General features: G+C 37.7%; 1 protein-coding gene across 2 annotated transcripts; it reads left to right on the top strand.

Annotated features, from left to right (window-relative positions):
* The first annotated feature begins 687 nt into the window (after positions 1–687).
* Positions 688–24,415, top strand: ZNF326 (zinc finger protein 326). 2 transcript variants are annotated; one of them, XM_056497474.1, is made up of 13 exons: positions 688–834; positions 1,308–1,382; positions 7,094–7,220; positions 9,257–9,662; positions 12,271–12,469; positions 14,135–14,169; positions 15,075–15,162; positions 17,384–17,498; positions 18,509–18,656; positions 18,968–19,067; positions 20,248–20,378; positions 21,290–21,385; positions 23,700–24,415. In XM_056497474.1, exons 1-13 carry the CDS (start codon positions 819–821, stop codon positions 23,859–23,861), a joined length of 1,698 nt encoding a protein of 565 aa, XP_056353449.1. In that variant the 5' UTR covers positions 688–818; the 3' UTR covers positions 23,862–24,415. The 2 variants fall into 2 exon arrangements, with proteins under 2 accessions (XP_056353449.1, XP_056353450.1); XM_056497475.1 differs by lacking the exon at positions 1,308–1,382 and having other exon boundaries at positions 700–834.
* The last annotated feature ends 1,653 nt before the right edge of the window (positions 24,416–26,068 follow it).

Below are 26,068 nucleotides of genomic sequence, written 5' to 3'. Positions count from 1 at the left end.
GGATCTTAAAGATCATCTAGTGCCAACCCTACCCATTCACCCCCCACCTCCAGGAGCAGGAGCACCTCCCACTAGACCAGGTTGCTCAAGGCATTATCCAAGCTGGCCTTGAACCCTGCCCAGGGGTGGTGCCACCAAAACTGGGCATCCACAGCTTCTCTGGGCAACCTATTCCAGTGTCTCATAACCCATGCACTGAAGAATTCCTTCCTTAGGTAACCCGGTGTTGTGAGGTCTATGAAAGGGGGGCATCACAGATGGCATTTCTTAAACAAACAGTTTATTTTGTAAAGCCACTTGGTTTGCATAACACAGCAGCAGCCCACACTGGTAACTGGCAGGGTCGATGGACAGGGTGTGCAGCTGCAGGGACGCCACCGAGAGCTCAGCCCCGCAGGCACTGCCGGACTTCAGGGTAGTGTATTCTGAGGCACTTCCCCCGGGCTGACGGGGCGTGTGTGGGAGGGTGACGGTGTGGATTTCCAGCCACTCCTCGTCCTGCAGCGACTTCAAGCATGACAGGGCCAGACGCCAGAACACAAAATGGCGGCTGCCAGGGCTCAAAATGGCCGCCGCGCAGCCTCCCTCGTGACCCAGCGGAGCCAGGCCCCGCGGGCGGCGCTCTGCGCGGCGGGCCCGGGCCCGCGCTCCCCGCAGGCCGGCCCGCTCACGTGACGCGCCCGCCGAGCCAATCGCCGCCCGGCGTGGCCGTGCGTGCGGCGCGCGGGTCCCGCCTCGCCTCGTTGTGGTAGAAGGCGCCATTGGGAGCCGCCGGAGCCGCCGCCGCCTTCCCGCCAGCAGCGCCCGCCGCCGCCGCCATGGACTACGGGGAAGGTGAGGGCGCGCCCCCGCTGCTAGGGCAGGGCCCGGCCGCCGCCACCGCTGCCGCCGTGGGGCCCGGCCGTGTCTCAAAATGGCAGCGGCCTCTTTGTTAGGCGCAGGACGGAGCCCCTCTCACCCACGTCCTCGTCCTCCTCCCCCGCCGCCACTGCCGGGCCGGGGGAGCTGCGGCGGCGGCCGGCGGCGGGAGGGCTGCGCGGGAGGAGGGCCCTCCCCGGGGGCGGGCGGGCGGGCGGGGGGCGCGGGCGGGGGCGGCGCTCCGCGGGGCGAGCGGGGGGCGAGGGGGCGGCGGCGGGCGGGGGGCGCGGGCAGAGCCGGGGGGAGCTCGGGGCGAGCTCTGTGAGGGGGTCGTGTCAGGAGCCTGGAGATCCGACAGGAGAGAGAGCCGCCTCTTGTTGCGGCTCCCTGTCTCTCCCCTCCAGCTCTTGCTAAGCACTAAGTCATTCTCACTGACCCATCCTCTCCAGCTGAAGACAGAGATTGGAGATTCCCAGATACCCCCATGCATTGTGGTGTGAACATGCCCAGTGGGTCAGTCTCAGGTATGAGCTATAAATACGTCTAACCTGTAAAAAGAGTTGGGGCTGAACAATCAGTGTTAACAAAAACAAAAAAGGAGACGGGTTTTTAAAAGTGCGTGACATGGTTTGAGTGCTCGTGTTGTTTTCTGGAAGAGTTGTAACTGTCTGGGAGTGAGACTTGATTTTCATCTTGGGCATGTCAACATGAACTCCTGCACGTTCCAAATGAAAAATTGTGAGATAAAGGAGTGGGGATGGGGGGTGGGGTAGAAATACAGACTTTTCTTAAGATTATGCTTTTTTTACATAAGCCAGTATACTCTTACAGAGTACTGTATTTCATTCTTACTACTGCTCTTGAAAAGAAAGGATATTTTCCTTTTCTATAAAAACCACAGCCTGTAACTGCTTGGGTTTTATTTACTCCCCACCCCCCAAAAAAAAACAAAAAAAGTTTACATTAAGTAACAATTAAAGTTAACAATTTGGGAAGGAGTATAGAAAAAACATTTAAAGTCAACACCAAAAGTTACATCTTGTTTTTGCATTGTCAAAAATACCATGTAGCTATATCAAAAAGGAATGCACATACTTTGGTAGGATGATTAAGGTTATGATTTTAGAAAAGACTCAAGAAATGTTTTGACATCTCTTCCCAGCATGCTGGCAAGTATTAAAAGGATCTTAATATAAAAATTTTACTGATATTGTATCCAGGCTTCGTTTACAGATCCTGTCAAATAAATGCTTGCTGTTGGATCGCTTGACACTTTTGTTGGCTGTTACATGGAAATAACACATTGGATTACAGATGCATCTTTGACTGCAATATAATAGTTTTTGCGACACATTTCTTGAGTCTTACCTTTTTTTTTCCAATTATGTTATTTTGCATTTATATTTCTGCATAGTGAAATTAATAAATAAATAGTAAATAAATAAATTAAAGATATTGCCCTGTGTTTTCATCTTCTGTTTTGATTCCTAATTAAATGTCCATTTGATTTTTAGAATGAAAGGTTATTCTTAAGTGCCAGTTAAAGTATCTTATTGGCATATTCACTGTAACAGTTAACCAGACGCTGCTTTTCTTTAATATTTGTGATGACACAAATATTAAAGTGAATCCAGGTTCATTGTAGGGGAAGTAACTAATCAAATGTGTGTTGAACAATTAGAGTGTTCCTTTCATGTACCTCTGTAATAATAGTTTGCATTGTGTTAATTAAGCTGTTATTTGTAATTATTAAAAAAATGTTTAATTATGATGTATGCAGCTTGAAACTTTTACCATGACTGTTTATACATTGTATGTACGTAAGCAAGGCATGCATAAAAATTGTTTTAGACAGGTTCTGTACAGGGGGCTGAAGGCTGTTTTGTGGGGGTTGAGAAGATGGGCAACAGAGAGTAGATGTTGGGAATTCTCCTCTTTGCCTAGTTTTCGTTTGAGCTCTTGCCAAGTTTCCTCCTGCTGGAAACTTTTAGCCAGTGGGAAGCACTTTGAGTTGTATGTCTGATGACTCCTGTAATTGCACCATTGTCCCTTCCTGACGGCTCAGTTTGAGCCCAGAGCTGACATGCCTTTCAGAAAAAATTCAGTATTATTAGCAAAAATATTATTAACTATTCATGTCATTGTGTGAGTTATTTCAACTCTTGTCATTTTAATCTGGAAGGGAAAATGGCCTAATGACAAGGTTGTGATTCTAACAACCTAGACATGGTGTTATAAAAATGTAATGTGCCTGGAAAAAAATACTGCTTCCTATTGCACAACAGATCCTTAAGCTTCTGGTAGACAAAATTTAGCTTTTTTAATTTATCATGTGCTTTGCAAGATCTTTCTCATTTCTCGTTTTCTTAGCCTTTTCATCTGCTTCATCTGGAGCACACTGTTTAAAATGATTTCTTGTCTTTATGCTGTGAATATGATTTCAATGTTCTCTGCTCTAAAGCTTTTTCTTTTACATTGAGTTCTTCATATCAAGAGATTCTGAGTCTTATCTGCTGTTTGTTTCCTTTGTAGTTCTTTTCCATTGGAAAATTTGATTTTTCTTTAGTGGCTATTGAGATTTATTTTGCAGCTATTTTAAACAATCTCTTCACCAAGTATGGCTTTTTTTTTATTCATCTGAAGAAATACCTATACATTAACGTTCTAATTTGTAAATTAAGCTTGTGTTTTAGTATCCCATTCTTTTTTATTTTAGAGGTAATATATTTTTTTCATCTTTGATGTAGCTCATCTCCTCTCTTTTCAATGCAAGTAGACAAGTATGATCTACAAATTGAAAACCAGATAGTTCTTCTATTTCCTTACTTAAGTTCAGTGGCTCGTTTGTCCACAGGATATTTGTGCAAGAAGCTGCAAATGCAAAAACCTGATTTATTCTGTTAATAAATTCTTTGTTTCAGATGCTTTGATAATACCTTCATTTCAGAGATTCACTCTCTCATTTTTAAACTTTAAGAGCAAATAAGGACCACTGGTTTTTAATTTCTTTTTAATTCTGCAGTTTTCATAGATACACAATATTTCTTCAAATTTCTTCAAAGGTTTCTTTGATAAGCAGTTACTGTTTAAACTTAAATGAGCTACTACTCCGGAATTTTCGGTTTGAGACGCTGGAATGCAATTTCTGGTGTATTTTCTTAAATACATATTCTCTCAGCATGTGAAACAATTTCATGTTTAGTCTGCACAGACAGGCAACTTTTCTGTATCTCTGCTGGTGGTGACTGATTATTAATCAGTTACTACACTAGAGTCCTTTTTATTTTCATTTTTCTTAATGAATATTTACTGTTGTCTAGTATGTTTCCCCCCTTTTTAGGATAAAGCCTGTCTGGAGAATATACTTTCAGAGTAAAGTTTAATACCTGAAGAAATACTGTACTAGTTAATTTGAATGCAGTATCTTTGTCAAGCTCTGGGCATGAAGTATAAAATGTAGAAATCTTTGGTAAAGTTGCAGCTGATGATTGAACCAGGAGGGCAGTGGTTGGAACAACAGGTTAACTGCTCAGTGGAACAGTTAATGAAATAGTTGGAAGGATCTCTGGAGGCGTGGAACAAGTAGTACAAATAAATATACCTTTGATATATTTATATGCCTTCACTGGTTTGCAGCTTGAGGGCTTTCCCAGCCATAGTCTGTGTTTCGTCATGCTTTGAATTTCTTGTCAGTTGATCTATCCAATTTCTGTCTTAAATACCTGTTAATTTTTGTAACTTACTGCTTGTAACTCAGTTCCAGGACTTGTATGTCAGTTTTGTGAAAGGTGGCTTGTATCCTTCTTTAGCTTGTTATTTGTAAATTTCGTTTGTTCCCTCATTTGTTTCTTGCAGTAAATCATTTAAGTGATCCACCCATCTTCATGTCTTTGTACCATTTGTATCCCAAGTTAACCATTTTCAAATGTGAGTGTATTATTGTGTAGGTAGGTGCAGGACAGTGCCTCTGGAAAGGGGTGAGTAAGTTGTTCACTCTTAGGGATGTGGTGATGTCCTGAAGGCAGGGATGTGAGAATTTAGGTTCTGGCATAGCTCTGTAGCAAGACTGCTGATATTATATAACATGAGTAAGGATTGTTGAGCAAGTGTGGATGTCAGAAGTTGTCCTGTAATTGTAAATAGTATTTTAGTTTTTGCTTTCATGCTAAGAATTTTGTACTAAAAATATATTTCAAAATGATGCTTTTACATGCATTTTTGGGAAGAGTTCTTTGCACATGAAAGATTTTGTTTTTCCTGGCATATGCCTAACACTGGTCCCTTCTTCCTGTGCTGTAGTAGAATTGCATTGCAGTGGCAGGCATCTTAACAGTCTGTTGTGTTCTTCCTTGCTGGATGACTTGATTCCATTCTCAACCTCGTTGATTCCATGCCATCTTAGGGCCTGTAGATAATAGGGAGGAGGAAACAAAAGTAAATTATTGGGTGCTTTCAGGTCGGGTATGTCAGTTTTCAAAATGTCAATGTCTTTTGATTATTTATCCTGTATTAAAAAAGCTAACAACCTGGATCTGAGATTAGATGATCTCTTGGTCAATTTTAATTTCTGTGAAACTGAGTTTATTTTCTTGACTATTTTCTCATTTTGCTGTTATACATCTTTGTGTATAGGGTCTTGAAGATAATGTATTGCATTAGGTGGCAGATCATTCAGAAATTCCAGAGAGGAGCATTAGATGCTTTTACTAGAAGCCTCATCCATTTCTTTTTGCAAGTAACTCTTTGCAATCTAACTTGATGATGGGTGGTGCTACATGATTAATTTTTTGAAAAGGTTTTTTTGTGCTTTGGTTTTTGAATCTTTCTTGTATGTTCAGAATAAGAAAAGGTACCGTGTGACTTCTGTGTTCAAAGTTTTTTTTCTTTTCCCATAAGTATAATCTTTAATTTTTTAGAAAGTACCTATGATCATTAGAATAAAAATCAGCAATAGGTCTTTATGTGTTGGAGTCTCTCTGGGCATGCTAAGAATATCTGTGTAAAAGCCATACAGTCAGCTTAATATAATTTGCAGAATTCTCATTGTTGACAATAAATTACAATGACTTGGTGCTAACAGGAACTAGGTACAAATGAGATGTAATTTATATGTGTATTTTCAGTATTACAGTTATTTTCATTAAATGATATGCACAGAGAGCAACTGTATTTCTTTAAATAGGACAACTTCTTATGAGTTCAAGGGAGCTAATTGTCCTGGAAAAGTCAGTGGTTTACATGTGGAGATACTGAGATGTATAAAATACTCTCTCTCTTGTTAGAGTAAACAGCTACTTGGTGTTATTTTTATCTTTCCTGTGTTCATTGTGTGTTCCTTCTCTGTGTTACTTTTTCTGTCAATCTTGACTTGCCAGGTTTTCTTGGTATTACCCAAAACTTGTTATTGGTTGGTACTGGGAAGCAGTTTTGGTTTCCAGAGTGCCAGTGAAGTGCAGATTGTGTATGTTGCAGGAAGACAGTGGATCATACTTGTTACGTAGATTGGCTGCATTGTATTAGGGCTTTGAATTTGAGTGATTATTTGCCCAGAATTTTTAGATAAACCTTCCACTGCTGATGAGGAAGTTGGTTCTTTTGCCAGACTTCATTACAAGATACCGAGATGTCATGAAGTGACATCAGTTTGGCTGTGAAATGCCATCTCAGCGCAGTTAGTGAGCTGCAGCTCAGTGCTGATTGGGGTGGATTTTTTTTTGTGCTAGATGGCAGAAAATTCTTTTGTTTGACTGTAGCCTATATACAGAGGCTGCACTGCAGCATGACAGCTTGTAACCTTGACCCAGGGTCTCTCAGTATGAGTGAGGGTTTCTTGGGGCATTGGATAGGAAGACCAGGTTCCTGTGAGCGCTTTGTATTATTAAAGGGTTGGAAATTGTCTTAATTCTCAACAACTTCAGACATATTCTACATCAGGTATCTTCATTTATTTTTCTTAATTTAATTTATGATGATTCCAGCTGATGAAACAAAAATCCTGAGTTACCTACTATTGGAAAGATTAGGAATTTGATTTCAATCAAGAGGTGCTCAGATGATGACAGAGACACATGGCTTCTCTAAGCAGTGTCAAAATTGGTTTGCAACTGTCAATTTTATATTTTGATTGTAAGCACTGTGGCAAAGAGTAAACCTTTTACTTAAGAATTTAAACTAGGTTATTTAATAAGAATTCTCACTTGCTTTCTTTATAAACATTTTTCTGCTCTTTTTTTAGACATGGACCGAGATTATGGGCATGGAGGCTATGGTGGCCCACGATCCATGGACTCTTACCTTAACCAATCCTATGGGATGGAGAGTCATGGAGGTGGAGGCGGAGGAGGTGGTGGTGGTGGTAACAGGTAAAATAATCCTTCAGTTGTCCCAAGAATTGATCAAATCCAATTTAAGTTTAAATCATTTTTCTAACTTAAGTGTTCCTGAGGCATGTTGCTATGATTTTGTATGAATACTTTCATTCTGAGTCTTCATGTTTGATAAATACTGGCAAATACTAAACTGTAAGTGCTAGATTCTTGTAATAATCTGCATTTTTGTGGAAAAGTTTGACAGCGAAACAGTGCGTCTGAATGAAAATAGCAACAGTTTTGTTTTTCAGTATTGCTAGCAATTGTGTAGCTGATTGGCCTGACACACCTTTTCTGACCTAGTAGACTAGACCTAATTGGTTTAGTATCTTAGACTGAATCTATCAACATTCCGTTTTCAAGGAACATTTAGGGTATGTGTTCTTTGGTTTGTATGTGCAGTGCTCGAGTGATCTTGGTATTGAATCTGAAAGTCATGTCCAGATTATTTCATTGGAAGGTACTGATTACACTTGAAACTGTGTGCATGTTCTGGGCTGCTTTGTAAGATGGATTAGTCTAAAACTAAAAATTCTGATGCAGTGGTCTTAAAGTTGAGTATGTAATGCTAGCATACTATTTGCTCTTTCAGATAAAAACAATAGGGAGCAGCTGATTTGATTTAGGTCTTAATATTGTATTCAAAGAAGAATGCTTTTCAGAGTAGTGATTTTTATCTTGGAGGAGATAAAATGTGAAGAAAACTTAGATAATCTGATGGTTTTCTTGTGTGCGCCCTTGAACTTTTGCCTGGCTGTTGCCAGGTTACTGTGTGGTTCCTGTCTGTAGTCATTGTGGTGCCACTGGGGAAGGACAGCACTAAACAGGGTGGCTGGAGAAGTGTTGTGCCTTGCTGCTTGGTTCTATTAAGCATTTTAGTTAAGTATAGCTTGTTTAATAATGAACATTATTACTGATTTAAGAGTCTGAGCAGAGATTCAGGAATGAGCTGTACCTACCATATAGTAATCTGCATATGATGGAGGTTGAATGACCAACTGAACGCCAAAATGTCTCTTGCTATGTAACCTAATATTATGCATGGACTTTTTCTAGTGTAATTTTCTGTCTATCTTTGAGTCTTCTGACATGAACAGATTTTAAAATGAAGGCATTCAGTTTACTGTAGATACAGTTAGTAAGTTGTCTCTTGTAGGCTGTACTGTGTCATTTAAGGGATTGTCTTTCCCAGCTGTTATAACCCTGCAGGGACACTAATGTGTTTCCCTTCCAAGTAGCTACAAATACTGATTTCTAGCCTGACACTGCCCATGTCCCAGGTGAAGCAAACTCTTGATAAATAGCTGAAGGTTTTAGCTCCTTGTTGCTTTACTCTGAAATTCCAAGGACTCTTTTTGTGTCCACTGTGCATGTGTTGGGGATACCTTCAAAATCTTGAGTTGCTAGACCTGATGGTCTGCAAGTGAAAGCTGGATACACTGAAGACCATGAACTTTTTTGATTGTGAGACTGAATTTTACAGGGAAAAAAAATCCAGAAAGAAAAAATGTGAACAGAAGAACATTTGTATTTTTCCTTCAAAATGAGAGCTGTAGGGTATTTGGAATTCACAGCTGTACCACTAAAAAAAACCAAAAGTTTTTTTTCCCCTCAGTTCAGAACTAAGCCGCCTCTAAATTTCTGTTAAACTGTTAGACTGTGAGGGTATGATTTTGAAGAAAGGGGAGTTTGACTAGGCTTTGAATGTCTGCAGGTGATTATTTTTGTGAGACTAGGGCTGGGCTCCAATAATGTTTTAGTAAATAAATGTTGCTGAAAATTTAAGTGAACAAAGTTCAGGTGTACTGAACTTTAGAATTGTGTGTAGCAAAAATGGCTCAGATAGCTTTCTGTCTGGTCATAGTGTGAATTGCCCAGCCCTAATCAAGATTAAACAATAACACAACTGTACAGATCAGTATAGTAATAAATTGATTTTAGTTGATAAATGTCAACTGATAAATTGTCTTTTGAAATGTATAACATTAGTAAGCTTACTTTTTTTTCTCCTCACTGTGCAACTTTTCCAGGTTTGGACCTTATGAGTCTTACGACTCCGGGTCTTCTCTGGGTGGGCGAGATCTGTACAGATCTGGCTATGGTTATAATGAACCCGAACAAAGCCGCTTCGGAGGTAGTTATGGTGGTCGATTTGACAACTCCTACCGGAATAGCCTTGACTCTTTCGGAGGTAGAAACCAGGGCGGGTCTAGCTGGGAAGCACCTTACTCCCGTTCAAAATTGAGGCCTGGGTTTATGGAGGACAGAGGAAGAGAGAGTTACTCTTCCTACAGCAGTTTTTCTTCACCCCATATGAAGCCTGCACCTGTAGGCTCTCGGGGGAGAGGAACGCCTGCTTATCCTGAAAGTGGATTTGGAAGCAGAAACTATGATGCTTTTGGAGGACCATCAACAGGCAGAGGCCGAGGCCGAGGAGTAAGTACAGAATCTTTTCAGATTCTTTTCACTAGACACTCTTTTAAACCCTTTCAAGACCACTGCTTTAAAATGAATGCACTGTTCAGTACAGTGTGGGGGTTTTGTCCAAGCAAACTATCATGGTTGACAATGTTGTTTATCCCTTTGAAGCTGTCTTCAAGTAGAACCCAGTCCCTCTTTCTGCTGAAAGTAATGAGTAATAGACTAGTTGATAAGGCTTGTTAAATCTCTCCTTTTGTTTGAAAGGTGAAGATAAAAGTAGTAGGTTTGGTCTAAAAGGGATTAAAAGGACTTTCATTTTTCCTTGTAAACACTAGCATCTCTGCTGCTGGTGGGGAAATTTTTGAACATTGTAAAAGTTGAATTCAAAGTCTTTGAAAGTTTTGAGTAGGTTAAAGGTGCAATGTATAAGCAAAAAGAACCCAGGTTGTGACCACTAGAGCAGTTTTTGGTTCGTGTAAAGGGAAAAGTTTAGCTAAGTCTTTAATATGTTGAGTACATGTTTTATCAAACATCAAGTCTTCTTTTAAACACTCTGACTTGTTTACTGGAAGGGTGATGGGGAGAAAATGGCAAAGGTGAGTAGTTAGCAGTTACAGTGATTCTTTCTCATAATTAAAGCATGGTTAAAGGGGCATCATCAACTTGAAATCAGGTCCTTTCACAGAATTGAAATAGATTTCCACACAGTGTGCCTGGTTCTCTTACTTGTATTAATTTTGAAGACTTAAGTTCTAAGTGCTTCTCAGTGGATTCCTTTCCAGTATAGGATGTAAAAATTGTATGTCAAAGAAGCAGCATGATTAACTATATGCAAAATAGTGGAATGAGAAAGTAATTCTTGATGTTAAGTGAGCTTAGGGGAAAAAATACAGCAGAAGAGAATTTAAAAAGGACCCTAAACTGACAGAAGTACTAACTTTAGGTTGATGGTGTCCCTTTGTCTTGGTTTGATATCAGTTTTGATATTTTTTTAAGCACGAAATATTCAGTGAACACCTTTCTGCCTGTGCCTCTAGGTGTAACTTAAAATTCCTGAGCGTGCTGTATTTCTCTGGGAGGTGATTCTTTAATTTTAAGCTATACAGCTTTTTGTAGCTTGAAGTATAGAGGAACATTATTTTTTACTGGGTCTTACATACGTGGTGATTTTCTTCCGCAAAGTCTACTTTGCAGCATTCCTGAATATTGTAGTTGCCATATTCAACTTTTAGCTCAGATTTGCACATGGCTGTTAGCTAGCATGTAGCATGGTATGAGAAAAAGATTCTAATCTTCATTTCTCTGCTTGTGAAGCTGAAAATGTTATGTTCTTAAGCCTTCATGCCATCCTTTCAGAACTCACTTAGATCTGAAAGCTTTGTGCAGAGTTACAACTGAGTTGTTTTTTAATTTGCTTTGAAATTTATCCTTTTAGTCTTTTATGTAATAAAGGAGAATGTAAAGGCTAGACTGCTTACCATATGTAAAATGCATTGCACCTTTAATAGGTAGATTGTCTTGTTTTAAAAAAAAAACCAAGCTTGAAATTATCGAGTGTGTACTTCATGTCAAATTTGTGTCTGATGTAAACCTACATGCTAGGCAGTCTCTAGCTATCTCAACTAAAGGAATTAACACGGAGATCTTGTGCATGGACTTCTGATTATGGAAAGTGCCTGTTTTGGTACATTCTGTTATTTAAAATCTGCTTTTAAAAAGTCATATTTTTTCATAAGTGTTTTGGAGTTATTTTTATGTTCTTTTGACAGTGTAATATTAATTCTCTTCTCATGGAAATACATACATTTCTGCTTATCCAAGTCACTCATCCAGTCTGTGGACTCTCTTCTGCCCTTTATTAATCAAGTAATTAAGTTAATATTAAGAAGTATGTTAGCACTTTTGAAAATATTTAAGCTACCTAAATTTCCCTCTTCAGATTACTCATATATTCCATGTCTTCAGAGAGGTAACTTTCATATACAAGTGTCCACAAATACATAATATTAGAAATAGTGGAAAGGTTTAGTCTTTCAATGGAATTTTCATTCCTGTCGCTGCATTGTTTTTGTATCATTCTCTCCAGGCCCAACTTAATTCTGACTTTATTGAATTCAGTGGAAAGATAGAAGAGTGGGCTTTCTTCAATTAGTCAGTATTCCACATGGGGCAACCTTCAATTTTTAGATCACTACTATGTTGTTTTGTATAAGATGAAAAGCAAGGTAGCTTTTTTTTTTTTTTTTTTTTTTTTTTTTTTTTTTTTTTTTTTTGTGTTGAAAACTGCTTTTTTTCCCCAGAGGGAGATGGAATTCATTATCTAGAGAATCTGAAGAGAGGAGCCAAGATGTTAGGCTGAGATATGGTACATATGTTCATTGCCTGGACAATGGTTCTGAATAAGCAGAAACACAGTTTATACATAAGTATTCGTTCTAGTGGACAAACACCCACAAAGCCATTGCACAGACGGACATCAGGCCAGGAGCTTAAGCTTCTTCCTGCATTTTGCTCTTAGAACACAGATTTTAGTTAAGGTCACAGTCATGTTGTACCAAGTAGTTGATTTATTGACATTGCTTTCATGTACTAATACCTTCCTCTTGATTTCACAAATTTTCAGCATATGGGAGACTTTGGCGGAATGCACAGACCTGGGATTGTCGTTGACTATCATAACAAACCCAGTCCTGCAGCAGTTGCTGCAAGAGGAATCAAAAGAAAAATGATACCACAGCCATATAACAAACCTGGTGGGACATTTATCAAGAAACCCAAAATGACCAAGCCTATTTTGAAGCTGAGCCAGAAAAAATCACCTAGTAAGTAGCAAGTGTAAAAATTTTAAAGTTAAAATTACTGATTTCTTTATTCATTAGAAATTACCTAATTTTAATATTTAGAAAGAGGACTGTATGTGCTGTTTTTTAATTCTTCATTTTCTACCTTTCAAGTAGTCCGCAGTGGATTTTAGGAATTTACGTGTCTAGCTTTCCTACTGCAAAGATAATTTATTAAATGATATGTAATATTTTGATGTGTACCATTGAAGACCATCTTATTGAGACTTCATCATGATACTTCCTGGAGGCAGATTTTCTCCACTAAAAATAATGGCTGAGCTCAGCTTGTCTGAAGAGACAATGCCTGATAAATACTAAAATGTGCTCTTGCATGAGCCTGGGCCCTGCTGTCCAAATTCTTTGGGTGTAAAAAGTAGTGCATCAGCTGCAATGCAGTTAAAATAAAGATATAAGGCATGGGTGAAGAGGAGAGGGAAAAGCAGGGAAACTGCAAAAATGGCAGAAAGAGATTGCTCCTACTTGTAAATGAAGTGCTGTAATGACAAGAAGAACTATAAATGGGATAGATAAACTATAAATACAATAACTGCAAATTGTATTGGTGATTGATACTTGCTTTCTTTACTTCCATAAAGATATTCTATAACTATAATATTAGGTTTTCATATTGCAGTCAAAGTTGAGGAAAAAAGTCACTAATGAGGTTTGAATAAATTACTTGCTTTGAGGGAATGTAAACTCGAGTATTATATATTGTGAACAGTGTGTATAGCAGTCAGATTTTAGTTTTTATGCTTGTGATTTCCTAATAATTTTGATCTGCTTTGTTTTATGTAGTTTGATTTCAAATCACCCATGAAAATTGTTTAAAGTTACCATAGTTCATAGCTTGCAAGGCAAATGCACAAATTTGGCAGAGATGTTGAGACAAGTTCTGGTTTTGGCTTAGTTATTCTGGTTACATTACTGTGTATTACATAACTGTTCCCTTAACTGTAGCATCAGGAGCTCTGTACAAACACACTCCTCTGCTTTTTGTACAGGGAACTTTATTGGTGGTCTCGCCAGCTTTGTGATGAAAGGGGTCTCTAAAATGCACATCCAGGTTCTTTCAGTACTTCTGTACATTCTCATTTCTAAGCTATGTTCAGACAGAATGTTTGTAATGTATTATCTCATCCCCTCACTGATATCCACAATCCAAAGACCAGTACATTTTGGTGTTACTTTAGGAAGTGGAGTAGATAGTGCCTATAAGAATGCAGCCTGTCCTGTGGCTCTGAGATTAGGGGGAAGAAAATCAATTGAGTAGTGTAATACAGTTTCAGAAACTTGAACAGAAAGACCTAAGGAGTATCATGTAGTTGAAAACTAAAAAGTGGGTGACAGCTAACAGAAACTTTGATGCAGTTGGTATCTATTGTATGAATGAAAATATATCTCAAAATGATATTATCCTTTCAACATTGAAATTCTTGTTTTGGAGTTAGATATAGGCAATTGCTTCTATATTTCTAAGGATAACTGGTTTTACATTTAATAGTATTACTAAACTATGATAAATTGTAAATGTAGTCAATCTTCCCTAGATAACAAATTGATTTTTTTCCTAAATATTTTATTGTCTTAAAATGAATTATCAGTGACAGCACTTTTGCATTGTTTCTCATTTTATGTTAATAGACACGAAGACATCTTACCAGGATTCTACTGTAGAGGTAAAGATTCCCAGAACTGGAAAATGTTTTGATTGTTTGAGAAGTTTGCTCAGTATACATTAAAACAAGTAATTCTTAAGCTAGAGTTATCAAATTGAACATTAAACTAGTTAAGTTTTTCTGAACGTGTTTTTTTTTTTTTTTTTTTTTTTTAAATTTTTTTTACCTTATCTAAAACTCTTATTTTGGTGGCAGTTGGTTTTGAGTGAAAGATGTAGCTTATGCAGATAGCCTGGAAAGTGAATTTTAAGGTATATTTGTAGACCCTACCTGTGCTTGTAATGCTCAAGAGAGCTCTCCTGTGATCACTTCCAATGTTGCCACAGGCAGACAGCTTGAGCTCGTGCAGCTGTGACCTGCTTGGGTGGGTACAGAGGAGATCACTAAACAGAAGTGAGGAGGAATGGCTAAGGTTTAAGACTCAAGGAGAGAGGGTGAATAAAAAAGGATCAGTGTTGAAAGGCCACTTTCAACAGGGCAGGAAGATTAGTCCCTTCCTTCAGACAGATCAGTTGCAACACTGTGTAAGAATGTTACTAGTAAGCTAAGCATGCATTTATATATACATACTGGTTTAATGTTGCAAGACTGGAATGTCATTTCCCTTCTCTTTGAGTGAGGGTATTAACACCTTCTCAAATAAGTACATGTCTGGATTGCAAGTTGGAATATTTATATAGAAAACAATTTTGATTGTGCAAATAATTCACTAAGGCCTCAAGGCATTATGGAGAAATGCAGAGCTAGAAGTGTTTGTACACTGAGTTCAACAAGACACTCAATTCACTTTCTTTCATTGTCATGTTTAAAAAATAGCAAGTAACAGATCATTGGAAATAAAGTAACTTATACTGCCTTTCTGGATTTAGAATGGCTTTTTTAATTTATGGATTTGACTTTATTAGGAAATTGAAGTTGATACAAGTGGTGCAGTTGTTATATATGAAGACTTTACAAGAGATGCTTATGATCTTGGATATCAGACTTTTGGAGGTAAGTCAGTTTGCTTTGTCAGGTAAAGTATTGTAGGTATTCTACTTCGAGAGAACACATTTTGTAAGCCTGTATTTATGACCTCTAGTAGTTATTTAGTAGCATGGCTGCCTGTTTTTTGTTTAAAGAGCTAAGGCTGTGGAAATATGGTTGTTTGTAACATCCATCCATTGGTTACTTTTTTCATGCTTACTGTGTCTCTGCTCTCTGATCATTTTGATATGTTGTTTTTTGCCTTTTTTTTTTTTTTTTAATTTTTGTGAAAAAATTGTGATCTTCTGTACTTGCTACCATTCCATTGCTTGAATGTTGTTTATCCCACTGGTTCCTCACCCATATCCTATTATTTATCCCACTAGCTGATCAACCTCACCCTTAAACGCTAGGTGAGTCACTTTTAATAGAGTGGATTCAGTTACCATGGAGAGCTGCTGTTAGGAATGTGGGGTCTGTTTCATGAACAGTTCTTAATGAAACAGGTTTATTATTAGTTTACATAAAATCAGTTCAAGTGTGTATTAACTGTAGTGATTGTAGACACATAGAAAAAGAAATCTCATAAGGCTGAAATTACTTTTAGTTCCCTTTCCCTTAAATGCTGCCCCACTGCATATGGCATAGTCTCATTTGATGGCAAGGAGGGCTGGAAATTTGCAGCCAAATGAGTGTTTCTTTTCTTGGAGTAATAGTAAATATCTTGAGTTTTTAAAATTGTGTGAGTTTCTTTTGTTTTAAAAGTTTGCATAAGTGCACTGAAGGAAAGAGGGAGTTTTTAGAGGGAGTTTATAGATTCAGGTCTCCATTCCCCAGCTTCTCACAGAACAGGCACTTCAGTTTGTGGGCTTGAGGGTCAGAATAGAGGCCATTTCACACCACAGGATATCATACCAGATGATTTTTACAGCAGTAAAATAAGTGATCCTTTGCATATTTCCAGGGTTGGTGGTAATGCACTAAATGAAATTTAAATCCTGAGATCAGTATGGGAATTGCCTCTGTGGGTAGGTAGGTGATTTTTGTTTTCAGTTTGATTTTTTTAAAAAAATTGTCTCATGGACAGGAGTTTTTCTCCTCTCTGGATCACAGTAAATTTTGAAACTCTGCTACAAAATGATAATCAGGAGCTATTAGTTCTGAAGATGTATTCAGTGACACTTCTCAATCCACAAGACTGTTTTGCAGTCTTGGTGTTTGTGCATGATGCTGTTGTAATTTTCTTTCTGTTGCTGTTTGGATAGAGGTAGATTTCCTGGAGGCTGACCTGTCTTCTGAGGTAGAATTGTGAAAGAAAACAAAGTCATCCTCTTCTATTCTGGTCTAAAGCTACCCACTGAATAATATTCTAATTGTTTCCCTTTGTCCATAAAAACAAACAAACTAAAGCAGACATAGGAAAGGCAAACATAAGTGCACTTATGTCAGTGTCCTTGGAAGTCTTAAATGTTGTAGAACTAAATTGTATTCATTTATTCATTCACACTTCTACTTACATGCCAGGTGGTAATTTTATCAAGTTTTTCTCTGAAGGTTTTGTTGGGTTTTTTGTTGTCTGGTGAATCTGTCTGTCCTTGTCTCTCCTCCCTCCCCTGCCCCATTAACTCGTTTATTTCTTTGGCTGAAAGTCTTTGGAATACTTTTCTGTGAAACCAAGTGAAGTCTAGTGGGGAAAAATAATAAAGTTGTTGAATTTCAGTTTGGGTACCATACCTTAAAGAAACGCTGTCTTGTCTCCTCTATGAGAACTTTTGGTTTTGGGAAGTGCCTTCTCAGTAGAAGAGACAGCCTTTATTTAGATAGTTTTCTTTTTATGTAAGGGGATTATAGCAGTGGTGCTCTAAAAACATGGGAGGGTGAATAATGTGTTTTTCCCCATGCATTTCCAGTTACCTTTTTCTGGTCACTTACTTGAAGAGGCCTTTAATAACTAGGCACAGTATAACTAGGGAAGGAGTTGCTTTAACTCTGAATTTCTTTTATGACTGTAAAGTAGAGTGTAAACCCTTAGCTGCAAAGTCAAAAGCAAGTGTCTAAATTGGTTCTCTCTAGAGGAGGAAAACCAAGCAAAAACTTCCAGGATGTTTAAGAAAGCTAATCGAACACTGTGGGTGCAGGGTCTGTCTGCATTTTGAAGTGTTTGTGGAGGAGACAGGGGAAGACAGGTACTTTTGCTGTTCTTTGTTTGTTTTGGATTTGGTTTTTAATTATTCAATTGTATGTTAAGATGGCAAAGGAGAAGCTAAAAGTGAGGAAGAAGAAAAGAGGCGGATTGAGGCCAGAAGAGAGAAGCAAAGGCGTAGACGGGAAAAAAACAGTGAAAAATACGGTGATGGATACAGGTTTGTGCTGTAACTTCTGTGTTCTATACAATGTTTTTCTTGCCCTTAATGCCTTTCTAAGAACACTTTTTTCCCCTTTGGACTGATTTTAGGAGAATAAAATGCAAGAAAGAAAAGCACCCTTAGCTTCCCCTAACCCAAATAAAGAAAAAAACCTCAAGCCAAAACTTGGCACCCAAATTCAGTGGCTTAGAAGACCGGGTGTTTCATTGGACCACTGTTATATCAGAAAATCCACAATTTAGTATCCCCTTCTCCCCCACAAGTGCATCAGGGCACACTTGAGAAGCAGATTAGAATGGATTGTTTTTGAAGTATGTATTCATGTTGACTGAAAAAGATGTTAGAAATCAAATTTATTCCAGTTTTATATGTGTGTGTATATATATACATGGCCAACTGTTTTGTGGCAAAAAAAAGTACATAAGTTTATACCTTTCTTAGTCTTGCCCAGTGGCTGCACTGTACAGAACTGTTCAATGTCAGTGCAGTTTATGATCCTGGCTAGTGATTAGTGACATTTCCTCATGGTACTGAGCAAATGTCACTAATCACTAGCCAGGATCATATTTCCTTTTAAAGATTATATAGCTTTTGTGTGAAAATTGAGCTTTAAATGAATTCTTCTGATTGTTTATTGTTTAGGAATTCAGGGTCTGGATGGACTGTGATTCTGTGCCTGTGAAATGTACTACAAAAGGTGACAGGAAGGAGAGAGCTGCAGTGGATGAACTCACAGAATAATGTAGCTTTTATATGCCTGGCTTCTGATTTCAGCAGTTTTTGTCTCCTGAATAGATAATTTGTTCTCGGACACTGGCCTGATTTATATTTGGTTCTTGTAGCACTTGTCCTTTATAATGGAAAAAATTTAGGGTTCTTTTTTTCATTTCTTTTTCACTTAGGCTTCTTCAAAGAATGCTTTTTCTGTTCCCTTTTTGATGGGGTTTGTCAAATGTCATACTTTTGAGGAGTTTTAATAATAATATTTAATGTATTTCTCTTGATAGAATGGCATTTACTTGTTCATTTTGCAAGTTTCGAACATTTGAAGAAAAAGAAATTGAGTCACATCTGGAGAGTGCAGCTCACCAGGAGACACTGGATCATATCCAGAAGCAAACCAAATTTGACAAAGTAGTGATGGAATTTCTTCATGTAAGACATCTGGTTTTGATCTGTATAATACTTTTACATGAGAATATAGTTACAATTTGCCATATATTTTCAAAATATGCTTAACTTGCCATTAATCATTTTGCAGATGACTTTTGGTGCAGCACATACTACTAAAAGTTTAAGCAGATGAAGCAAATTCAAAGTCTCTAAAGTGCTGTTACTTCTACAGTTGAAAGTAATGCCTTAAGAAGTAAAAGCTATAAACTATATTGAATTTTTAAAATCTGAGTTAATACTGGAGTGTAAACAGTTGTACATCATAGGTATTTATAGGTTTTTTCCCTCTGTAGGAGTGTATGGTGAATAAATTCAAAAAGACAGCAATGCGTAAGCAGCAGACAAGTAACCAAACAGAAAATTCCCAAGCTGCTGAAAAAGATATCATGGAAGGTGAGTAATGTGGAGCTCTCCTGGCCTTTTTCTCCTTTCATTCTTCTTTGAATTTGATGAAATGGATAAAAACAGTTTTCTCATCTTTTCTGTACCTGGTTGAGATTCCATTCTTTGTTTCTGATACAGTGTGGAATGTGAGCACAGCAGGAGATAGCAGACTTTCCTTATTTGCTATGCAGGTAGCCTTGTCAGAAGGTGAGGACATCTTCCTAGGTACTTGACAGACAATTCTGCCTCAGTCTCATTCAGTGAAAGGCACCAGGAGTGAAAACAGGTGGATGCAGTAGATTGAACCAGAGTGTAATAAAGCTGTAAGGTGATAGTGGTCAAATAGGATGACAAGGATTTGGAAAAGTGTAAATAGGAGAGTTGTTGTGATTTGGATAGACAGTGACAAAAGGACGAGTTCATGCATTTTTTGGTTACCCAAGATGCATCTTGGCCTGGAATTCTTTCCCCTTGGCTGTCCTACAGGCAGTTTTCTGGGGCATTTTGTGTCCCTGCCTTGCTGTGTCATAGCCTCCCATTCTTTGCTTGAGGGATTTCAGAATATGGGCTACAACTAGAGGAGACATCTTTGAGTACCTTTATTTTAGGCAATAACTATTTTAGTATTACCTTAATTTGAACTTTAAAAATGGATATGGGCAACATCTTAACAATCCCACAAATTCTTTCGTACTTTCCTTATTACTGGAGGGCCTGTTTTCCTTTGTGATGAGAATGTTCTGTTACCAAACTTATATTTAAAATTGCAAGAGGAGTTGGATTCATGTGCCCCTTCCTGATGGTGAGGAAGGGCAAAGAAGTAAATTAGTTTTTGTGAGAGGTAAAGTAAGTGCCATTACTTCGGTCAAGCTTTGTTTGCTGTATCAAAATGTGTATTTTTAAGGATAGTGGTTATTGTTGAAAAGAGATGCCATTTTTGTACTTTGCCTGGGTTTTGTGTAATCTGTGAAGACGTGAAGTTGGAGTATTGAAGTGAAAAGCTTCCAATATTGCCCTCAGAGATCCTAATTTTGATGCCTGGAATTAAGCAAATATTCCTCAGTGGTTCAGTTTGACATGTTTAACAACTGAGAGCTCTGAATTTTTGTATAAAAACAAACAAGCTGCTTTTCTAGTTGCCTAAATTAACACATGTTGTGTTAATGATTTGTTGCATCTTCTTTGGCAGGGGTTACAGCTGATGACCATATGATGAAAGTTGAGACTGTTCACTGCAGTGCCTGCAGTGTCTATGTTCCTGCATTGCACAGTTCTGTTCAGCAGCACTTAAAGTCTCCTGATCACACAAAAGGAAAACAAGTAAGATACGACATATCATCAAAAAAAGGGCAAGCATAATCTGTTAGTAGGTGAAAAATGTTACAATTCCTGGTGCAAATAACTTCTAAGTTCTTGTTGATGTGGCTTGTTCTCTAGAAAGCTGTAATACCCTTACTGCACTTTCTAAGTTTAACATCTCAGGAAGTATCCAGCACTTAATCACCCCAGCTGATGAAATATTGGTGTGCTTAATAGCTGCCAGTAGAAAATGATGAGAAAGTTATTAGAAATGACAACGTCTTTTGATGAGAATTTGCTTTACAGAGTTTAAGTATTGGAAACATTTTGTTATTCAGATTGAAAAACGGAACACATGCGTTTCTAGAAAGATAAACATGCTGTCTCTTTTCTTGGTGATTATCTTTTTAATTTGAAGACAACTGAGAGCAGTTTAGAATTAGCAGTCATGTTGTATTTGTCCCTGTTAAAATTTATAATGATAAACTTCAGGGCTGGTAGAAGGGTTGAAGGAGTAGCATGAGCATGATAGTAGGCAAGATGGCCAAAGTTATGTTTTCTTTATATATGAACTTCTGTGACTGTGGAATGTTTTGAGTTGGAAGGGACCCTGAAAATGAGCAGGATCATCTTCAATGATATATTAGGCTGTGATAGAGAAGCCTCCATGTTGTCTGTAGAAGAGAACAGATAACTGCTTGTAGTCTGTTATACAAGCATGATACGTGTTTTGCTCAAGCTAAAGCAACAAGCTATAAACACTACTAAAACTAATTGGTTAGGTTTATGTGGTTTGGACTTAAGTACTAGGAACAAGCAGTTCATGATGTTGTATGTTCTTTATTTTATTTACAGATATTGACCATGAATTTAATTCATGTGACAGTTGTAGTAGGAACGTGATAATTATTCACTGTCAATTTGTTTCCTAGGCCTACAGAGAACAAATAAAAAGGGAGAGTGTTCTTACTGCCACCAGCATCTTGAATAATCCTATAGTCAAAGCACGATATGAGCTGTATGTGAAGGTAAGATGCAATGGAAGCAAAATAGTTGTTTGCCATTTTCTCCATGTTGATAGAGTTTTGCCTCGGTGTTCTTTTAGATAGCTCACAGGTTTTAATGTATTTTGCCAGTCAAAAGTCAGATAAATTAATTTGCAGCAAAAATTGCCACCTTCAGATTCACCAGCTTTTGGTTGTCATTTAAAACTTGTATCTCTAGGCAATTTTTAATTGCATGCTCTAATGAAAAAATAACCCAAAACAAACTCCAGGCAAACATCAGCAGTGTCTCTATATGTAATGTTAGCTGCAGAGCACAAAACACAAATGACTCCATCTTTATATTTAGAATCAAAAGCTCCAGTGTGGGGGTTTGTACTGAAATATGGTGTGCACACTACTCAGCTATTTTTTTTTATTCTGTAGAATTTTTATGTTTCATGACAAAAACAAAAGCTTACAACAGTAGTTGACGAGATTAGAGAATTTAAAAGGCATGGCAGCCTATGTTGTGGATATATATATATGTGTAAGCCTAAGAAACAGGTGAATTCATTTTAGCAAAACTGAAGGTTTTTTTTCTCTTGGGCCACTTACTTTGCTAAATCACTCTAATACTGTTGTGAGCTGTATTTTATTACCTTTAACTGATTTATGGTTCTGCCTGTGCCATGACAATAAGAGTCTTTCAGACAAAGCAATACTACCTTTGGGAAATATGGCAAGGTATGAGCCAGTGCCCAAGTTAATGGTGATTTAAAACGTCAAATTAGTCGTGTCCTGATAAGTTATGTATGGATGGGTGTGTGAATCAGTTTCAGACAACTCTTGTATATCTGTGAGGAAAAGTTGCAAATGGCCAGATGCCAGAGCCTGGAATATCTGCTGGTATTTCTGCCACCTCTTCCCAATTCCTTATGCCTGGTATGTGTTGTCCAATACAGCCCTCTAGCGGGAAACTGGTAAAAGGGAGAATGGAAACTTGCCATTCATCAGTTCAGAAACTGAGGAAAGTAAAACTTGCAGGATTGTCTTCACCAGGAGACCACTGATGTCTTCAGAATGACTAGCACTGGTATTTTCTGTGGTGGACTGAACTAAATACACTCTCACCAGGACCTGCTCAATGAGATGTATCAGGCTTCTGGTTATACAAATCCCTTTTATCCTTATTCAATGTATAATGAACTGCGTACTGAAGTAGTACAGTTTCCTCATACAGCATGTGATGGAGCAGAGCACTGATGCATTCAGGACCTGCAGTCTTCCAGGAGAGTGGGAAATCTTTGTTATAACAGGGTTTTAATTCTGCTTTTTTTGGGCTGAATCTAAATCTGATTCTAAATTTAAAATTTCTCTTGGTTTTTAGAATAATATTGAAACCAAGTTTTTATTTCGTGGCATTTGCTGAATATTTTTATAGTTCTCTAATTTTTCATTAGCCACCTGGAAGATTCTACCTGAGAAATGTAACTGATGTGGGGAAAAAAAAAAAAGGGCAAAAAAGGACAAGAGGCCTAGCATTCAATTTTTCTTTTGTTTCTTCTTTTAGATAATACTTTTAAAATCCTAGTGCTGGTACTGTTGGTGGTTGGTGTCTTGTGTTCAGATCAGACTTGCTTTATAGGATGTATGAACATGAAACGAGCTTTAGCCAAGAAACTCCTAGTAGTTCATGTTATTATTCATTCATTATTCACAGTTCTTAAGTAAATGAACAAGGGAAGGCTGAGGTATTTTGTGCTGAACAATTGTATGAAATGGAGAAAATATTAACCCAGAATGCCAGTGTGTTACTGAGTACTGAGAAAACTGAACTTTTCTGGGTTGACAATGGAATGAATTTCAGGCTAGTCAATGTAATGAATTCTAGATTTCTTTTTTATTTTTTTGAGGAGTGTGCCTTTTTTCATAGAGTTATTCAGAGTGCAATAAGTCTGTAAATAATAAAAAGCAGACCAAAACTCTTCTATTCCAACTTGATTTTGATTGGGGAGAGAAAGGAAGCAGCTGTAGTTCTTAATGAAAACATGTTGAAACTTAAGCATGTAATTCTAATTTCTGAATGTTGAAGTGAAATCTGTGTTTAGCATATTTGGCTTTTTCTCACTGCCATTTCCCCTTTCACTGAAAGAGTTTATTGGGATCCCAGTTTCCCATGTGCATAAAATGTGCTGTTGCTAGTTTTAAATCCAACGTGTTTTGATTTTCTTGCCAAAAGCTGTATAAAATAATGTAGCATTTCTTAGTGGGTGCCCCTCTTATTCTCTGAAATTATGAGTATGATTTTATATTTGGAATAAATATCAAACTGTTTGTTTTCAATCTTCTACTTCAGGGTGAAAATCCTTTTGAAATTAATGATCAGGCTCAGGAGCAGCAAACGGAGGAAGAAGACAAAGCTGATGAGCCAGCTGAGGGTGAGGAAGAGGAGGAAGAAGAGGAGGAAGAAACTGAAGAACAAACTGACTTCACTTTAGACCACACTGAAGATAACTAAGTGCAAGAAAACAAAAATACATTAGTGGGGGCAAACCAGCTTTTTATTTCTGCTCTAAAGTGGCTCAGACTTTTTAATAGTCTCAAATGGATTTGAAGATTCCCCACCATATGCATGCATTCCATTCCATGGAGAACTTGTTTATATAATTCCTCTCTGTTTCTGATTTTGTTTAAAATGAAATTAAGACTATTTTAGTTGAGCTTTTTATAGAAAACTGACTGTTAAAGCTGATCAAACATTGTGTTGTATATTTTTTTAAGCATCCTATTTTTTTGGTGTGTGTACTGAAAGTTGGATATAATAACTTCTGGTCTAATCAGTTGAAAAGATAGGTGGATCTGTGGGGTAAATATTCTAAAAGCTTTATGGTGTAAGCTTATAAATATTTACCTCATAGTACAGTATGAGTAACTTCAAAAATTGTGCTGTTGAGTGTGGCTGTTTGGGGGACTGCATTGCACTCTGTATAATAGAGTATGTGTTTATAATATGCCTTGTAGCTTTTTGTGATAAGATGTACCAGTTTGTAGCAATAAAATACTTAAAAAATATTACTGTTTAAAGTGTCTGTAGTTTAAGTATTTCAAAAATTTCCCCATGCTGACTACTAAACTGGTTTCAAATTAAATCTTGATTGACATGATTATTGAAATTTGTAGTTGCATCTTGAGTGAGTCATTTATTGCTGAGTTTTGATATATTCAGACTCCACCTACCAGGACAGGTAAGTACTTAAGCCCTCAGAGTGTTCCTGGGGGAAGCCTGCTTTCTGTGTGTTTGCATGTGGTGTACTCTTGTCTATCTTAGGAATTACAAGTACACCTGTGTTTTTTCTACTGTTCCTGTTAATGTAGCTTTTGACAAATGAGAACTGAAAATGTCTGATTTGACTGTTTCTAAGTGCAGTGAAGTAACTTGCACCTTTTTCCCCTAAATAAGGTAACTTTACAGAAGTAACTACAATCTGTGGTGGTTGCTCAGAATTTTTCTTCAAAATCTCATCATAAATGTGATGTTGCATGTTTCTTTTGGAGAGCCCTTGTGACAACTGTAGTCATTGCTATGTAGAGGTGGTAAATGCTTATAATACTTTTTACATATAAATACTTATAACCTTGTTTTTCAGTGATCTATTTTTGGATTGGGGAAGATGTGCAAGTATTTTGGAGGAGTACTTGATTGAGATATTTGACCACCTGAAATCCTAATAGCAGTCAACTGAAGAATGTAAGCTGTGATTGCAGCCATTTAGCTGTTGCCTTTTGTGTAGCTTGGAGAGTAGAAAATATGACAACATGGTGAGGAAAGAGAGAGGAAACTGAGTTTGGTGTCTTGACCTCTTGTTTATGGCTTTACAATTTTCTTGCTATTGTCTATCAGGCTTTTACAAAAAAAATGAAGCTTTTCTTTAAATTTATTTTTCAGCTTCTAAAATGTCTTCTGCTCTTTCTAATTAGCCCTAAAATGGTGGATCTGGAGCTTTTCTTAGGTTGGTTATCCTTCTACTAACTGAAGTCCTCACCTGCTCAGAGTTACGATTATAGGGAGAAACTTTATTGTAAGGAATGCCCTTAACAAGCAGGGAGTTGGATCTCTCCTAGCCTTGGTAAATCCCCCATCCTCTTGATTCAAAAGCTTGCAGTGAAGTCCCTCAAAGTCATGTGAGAGGATTAGAAGATTACATCGAGTTTGTTAGCACCTCAATTCAAACAGATTCGTGTGGTTTCAGCTACAGTTAGCTGATGAATAATAAGTCTTTCTGTATAAACAAAAAGGTGTATAAACTGAAATCCAACATCTAATACAAAAGAGCTTCTGATCTTGCTCTCCAAATCTGAGCTTTCCTCATCCCATTCTTTGGTACTTCAAAGCTGATGCCATCAGGGAAAGGAGTAAATACCCAGAGGGCAAATTTGAGCATCAAGATCTGCTGAGACAAAAACAAAAGAGAAGACTTCTTAAGACTCCCACAACCCCTTACTATCCTGTGATTCTGATTTAAAACAAAGTCCTTTCGGTATGCAGAAGCGTGGTTGAGGGTTTTTCTGTGGTTTTTTGTTTTTTGGTTTTTTGTTGTGGGTTTTTTTTTTTGGTTTTTTTTTTTTTTTTTTTTTTTTCACAATTTAGAGATTATCTAGTGTTACAAAAGAACAAGGAATAAGTAACCTGCTTGCCTTTCTGGTCCCCTGCAGGTGAAACATTTG

This window comes from Oenanthe melanoleuca, chromosome 8 (genome assembly GCF_029582105.1).
Source record: "Oenanthe melanoleuca isolate GR-GAL-2019-014 chromosome 8, OMel1.0, whole genome shotgun sequence".
Taxonomy (NCBI): Eukaryota; Metazoa; Chordata; class Aves; order Passeriformes; family Muscicapidae; genus Oenanthe; species Oenanthe melanoleuca.
The sequence above is the reverse complement of the archived record's forward strand: the minus strand, read 5'-3'. Positions and strand labels throughout refer to the sequence as shown.